The following is a 5,246-nucleotide window of genomic DNA, read 5'->3' as shown; positions in this document are numbered from 1 at the left end:
CTCTCTCATTTTGCTCTCTCATATATGCCTCTATTTATAGGCATTCATGGAAGCTCTTCTTGGTTTGTTGTCAACATTGATGGCTACCAACTATAGCTCATTCAACAATGGTGGCTACCAATAGTCAATGGTAAATGGTTGATGCCTTACATGAAATGGCAACCAACCTAAAACATGTATCAAGAACAAAGGTCTAATCCCGGTTCTAGAGCATGTATCAAGACAAGAAATAGAATTGGACATGCAAGATGTATTCCAGCGTTTCACCTTTGATAATATCTGCCTCCTGGTTTTAGGCTTTGATCCACAGAGCCTCTCTGTTGATTTACCAGAAATTGCTTATAAAACAGCGTTTGATGATGTAGAGGAGGCTGCGTTTTACCGACATATTGTGCCTGAAAGCATTTGGAAATTGCAGAAATGGCTTAACGTTGGAGAAGAGAAGAAGCTAAGCCAAGCCATGGACACCATAGATAATTTCTTGGAGCAGTGCATCTCATCAAAGAAAGAAGAAATTCGCCAACACAAAAGAAGAAGGAGTCTCATCAAAGAAAGAAGAAATTCGCCAACGCAAAGTCCAAAATATGGTGCAAGTTGAGGATAATGATCAAGACGACTATGACTTGATCACCGCTTGCATAAAAGAAGAAGGAGAAGCAGCGGAACAGATGGATGCCTCCAAAAAGACTGACAAATATCTAAGAGACATCGGATTTAACTTCATTGCAGCTGGGAAAGACACCGTAAATGCAGCTCTAACTTGGTTCTTCTGGCTGGTCGCTACACACCATGAAGTAGAAAAAAAAATCGTAGAAGAGATCAGAGCCAACATGAAATCGAAAGGAGATCATACGATTAATGGGATGTTTTTCAATCTGGAAGAGCTGAATAAGCTTGTTTATCTCCATGGAGCCATCTGCGAGACTCTTAGGCTCTACCCGGCTGTACCGTTTAACTATAGAGTATCTGTTGAAGCCGACACTCTTCCTAGTGGACATCTGGTGAAAGCAAACACAAAGGTGATGTTCTCACTATACTCAATGGGAAGCATGGAAGAGATATGGGGTGATGACTGCTTGGCATTCAAGCCAGAGAGATGGATTTCAGAGCGAGGGGGAATCATTCACGTTCCATCTTACAAGTATATTGCGTTTAATACAGGACCAAGGAGCTGTTTGGGTAAAGAAATAACCTTCATTCAAATGAAGACAATTGCAACAGCCATACTCATGAATTTTCATCTTCAGGTGGTTGAAGGTCATCCCGTTTCACCAGGTCTGTCTGTCATGCTGCATATGAAGCATGGTTTGAAGCTTAGGGTCACCAAGAGATGTGTTTAATTAATGAAGACAACTCATGGAGTCTAGCTGTAATCTGCCTTTGAATAAAGTTTGTGTGCTACTACAGCAGAGGTAATTAAGATAGTTAAATGAGTATAGTAGTGGGAGGCATAACTAGCTAGCAGCACTCACGGTTTAAAAACTGGCATCCTTGTTTGGGTTATGTTTAATGATGCCGTTTATTATACAGGCACAAGTGGCAAATTTAGGCTTCGGAGTGAAAGAGAGAGTCGGTTCTTTTGCATGTACTTTTTTTTTTTTTCATGGATTGGGTTGTGATTTTACAATGGATTGAGGAATGTTATTCTGTTTGGAATTGCTGTCCAAATTGGAAATTTTTTTTTTAAGATTATTTTGATTTGTTGATATAAAAATAAATTATTTTAATATATTTTTAAATAAAAATATTTTAAAAATAATTATTATTATATTTTTAAATACCTTCAAAATTGCGGATAATAATAAAAAAGTATGAAATATACTTCAAGTAACTGAAAAATTCAATCAGCTGTAAATTATTGAGTTTAGATAATAATAGGCAAAGCTGATCCCTATTATTTAGATGATAAATAAATTAATCAACCCAATTAAATATAAATTAGAAAAAATTTATTATTAATCTCTATTTTTTTAAAAAATACCTACTTAGCGTTGTATTACATTAGATTTCATTATTTTATTAACCCTATTGTTTTTAACAAACAATAATTTATAACTGCAATTACAAATATAATATAATTAGTTCTCTATCATATTCTACTACAGCCACCTAAAAAAAACTACAGCAACCTATACCTTTGCTTAGCTCCTTATGATCCTATATAAAACCCTCCACCGTTCCCCAACTCTTGCATTGCAAATCTCTAACTCTCTCCCATAACTTAATTAAGACATCATCATGGTTGTCTAAGTCACTTTGTCGTAGTCAGAGGTGGAATCAAGGGGTGGCAAGCAGGGGCCCGGGCCCTGCAAAACACCTCTAGAAAATATTTTATATTTCTTTATTCAGTATTTAAATATTATTTTATTAATTATTTTTAAATATAAAATTATCTCTTCATCCAAGTTGTTAAAAAAAAAACCTTTTTAATTTAATTATTTTTTTTTATCATTTTTCTGTCTTTTTTCTCTAGAATCCTAACAAAAAAAATAAAATAATACAAAGCAATGTAGAAATGTTAAAATAAAGCTTGAAATTAATTCATTGTTCAACAAAATAAGGTAAATAGTGATCTAAATTTAAAATCTTTTATTTTTTATGTTTTTTAAGAATTTGATGAGGTTTATATATATATTTCTGCTATTTTTTTTTCTAGATTTACTATTTTTTTATTTCTTGTTTCACTATAGTTTTTTTTAATAAATTGGATATATTTTATGGATTTGTTTTGTTTATACTTAGATGTTTTTATGTTTTATTTTTAGCATAGTCCTCAAAATTATTAAATTTTTTCTCATATGTACCTTACTATCATTAGGTCTAATATACAATTTGACATGATTTTTCTAGCTAAATTAAGTTCTTTAAAAAGCGTATACCTAGCTTTAATTCAATTTAAGTTTTTTTTTTAGGAACCAATAATTTCATTTTTTATATTAAATTTACTTTTATATATCAATTTTTTTAATATATTAATTTTATTTTTATATGTTAGTGTGGTTTACATGTAAAAAATTATACCTTGTTATATTAGTTTTAACCATAAATAATCCCTGCTCCGCCCCTCGTCGTAGTCCTTTCTTTTGTTAGCCTTTCCTTCATTCCTAATGCGTGCCTTGCGGCCAGCGAAATGAATGCCATTGATCAATGTTGGAAATTGAATACGAATTGGCGAAGAAGCCGACAGCAACTGGCTACTTGTTCTGTAGGGTTTGCAGGAAAATGACTAACAATGTTGGAAGAGATGTTATATTGTAATAAGTTTACCGATCCAAGTGACGATCCTGTGAGCCCCAAACAAGGGACGTTAAGATATGGAGCCACCATGATCACAAGCAAAGTTTGGATAACTTTCGAAAGGAGAATGAATATCAAGCTTGAGAAACCTCTTCTTATTAGCAGCTATACTGCCATTGATGGTCGAGGTGTTGGTGTTGGCATTGAAGGCTTTAGATGCATCTTGGTGTGCAAGGTACATAAATTAATTTTCTCTAGATGACAATATTCTTGATTGTATAGCCAATGCATGCTCTATAACTTTAATTTACAATACGTATGTTGCTTGTTTAGGCAACCGATGTGATCATCCATGGCCTAAGGATTCGCCATTGCAAGGCACAAGGACCGAGCACAGTCATGGGACCAGATGGGAAACAAATGCAATTAGGTCAGATGGATGGAGATGCAATAAGGCTGGTCAGTGCATCAAAAGTTTGGATTGATCACAACACATTATTTTCATGCCAGGATGGTCTTCTAGACGTCACTTGTGGATCGACTTTTGTTACTGTCTCAAACAATTGGTTTGTTGCGGTAAACTTAATCAATCAATAATTACTATCTATAGCTATTTATTATCAATTATTATTATTTGCGGCCATTTATTATCAATCACCATTATTTGTTGCCTTTCAATTTATGTATAAATAGGATATTAAGCTTATGTTATTGTGTGTGGGAAAGTATAGAGGGAAACACAAAAAAAAAAAAATATATGTATTGAGATTATAAGTTTTGTAATTTATAAACTTGTTTTTATAATAAAATCGTATGTTTTATCCCTTTGAGTATTCTAAAATCACCAACAATAGTTTCTCCTGTCAACATGGTTGAGACCAAGACAAGGTTATGCTTTTTGGGCATGATGATGGGTTTTTAAGGGACAGGGGCATGAAGGTCACTGTTGCCTTCAATCATTTCAGACCTCATTGCAACCAAAGAATGCCAAGGTAAATCCAGCTTGATTAAATTCCACATTCTCGACATGTATGAACAATGAATCTTGTGTTGAAGATTTTATGATGATTTATAAATCACTGAAAATAATGCAGGGTTCGCCAGGGATATGCGCATGTGACCAACAATCTGTATCAAGGATGGAAACAATACGCAATCGGGGGAAGCATGAGTCCTAGCATTAAGAGTGAATCCAACTATTTTATTGCACCAAAATCAGGAAAGAACGAGGTAATTTGTAATTTTAATTGTTAAAATATTGGTCATGGTCTACAAATTCCATCCTGTTCCAAAATCTAGCAAATTAGGAGAAGGATGGCTAAAATAATGATCAGAAATAACCAATGATCGAATCTTTTGAATAACAGGGAACTTGGAGAAATGGCATCTATGAGAAAAGCAAACCCTGGAACTTCTACTCTGCAGGGGATCTGTTTACAAATGGAGCTTCATTTTTCCAATCAGGTCGCCGAGGTATGGCGAGGCCCAACTACACTAAGGAGCAAAGCTTCAAGGTTGGAGATGCCAACCTGTCAAGGCATTGACAAGCTCAGCAGGTGCTTTGAAGTGCTCAAGAACATTATTGAGATGTTAACGAGTCTTGACATCCAATGAAAATCTTTTCTTCTTGTGCCATATAGATACTATCTCTTTTTTTTCTTCTTCGAAGACTAGTGGTATATTCTCCCTTGTTCCAAAAGGACTCGAGCTGGAGTTTTAGCCTCTTTTGTTTTGCAGCAGTACTAAAGCGCTTTAAAGATCATGATAGTTTGTACTAAGAAACGTGCAATATTAATTTTATCTGTCGATTGAAGAACATATATCAAACATTATTTTTATGGATTGGTGACGCTGTCCATCTCTTGTTCTTCATCACCAGAACTTTCATATGCTAATTTTAGACTGCAAAGTCTTCCTCTTAAAAAGACACATGAAAATCTTGCGTCAAAAACACCACACGGCAACAGCTACTTCACTCCTAGAAAAGAAAATCCTACTGCCAAAGCCAC

At 34.4% G+C, this 5,246-nt stretch overlaps 1 protein-coding gene and 1 pseudogene across 1 annotated transcript in view; both read left to right on the top strand.

The window, feature by feature from the left end:
• Positions 1-1,584, top strand: part of LOC105130383 (cytochrome P450 86B1-like) — a 2,435-nt gene extending 851 nt beyond the window's left edge. The window contains exons 2-3 of the mRNA XM_011032866.1: positions 192-514; positions 561-1,584. Of these exons, the coding sequence (XP_011031168.1) occupies positions 192-514; positions 561-1,340 (1,103 nt within the window). The 3' untranslated portion in view covers positions 1,341-1,584. The remainder of the gene's footprint in view (positions 1-191; positions 515-560) is intronic.
• Positions 1,513-4,831, top strand: LOC105130417 (probable pectate lyase 4; annotated as a pseudogene).
• Positions 4,832-5,246: the final 415 nt, after the last annotated feature.

The sequence above is a fragment of the Populus euphratica genome, unplaced genomic scaffold (assembly GCF_000495115.2).
Source record: "Populus euphratica unplaced genomic scaffold, PopEup_1.0 scaffold45.1, whole genome shotgun sequence".
NCBI lineage: Eukaryota > Viridiplantae > Streptophyta > Magnoliopsida > Malpighiales > Salicaceae > Populus > Populus euphratica.
Note: the sequence above shows the minus strand (reverse complement) of the source record. Positions and strands in the feature narration are given on the sequence as shown.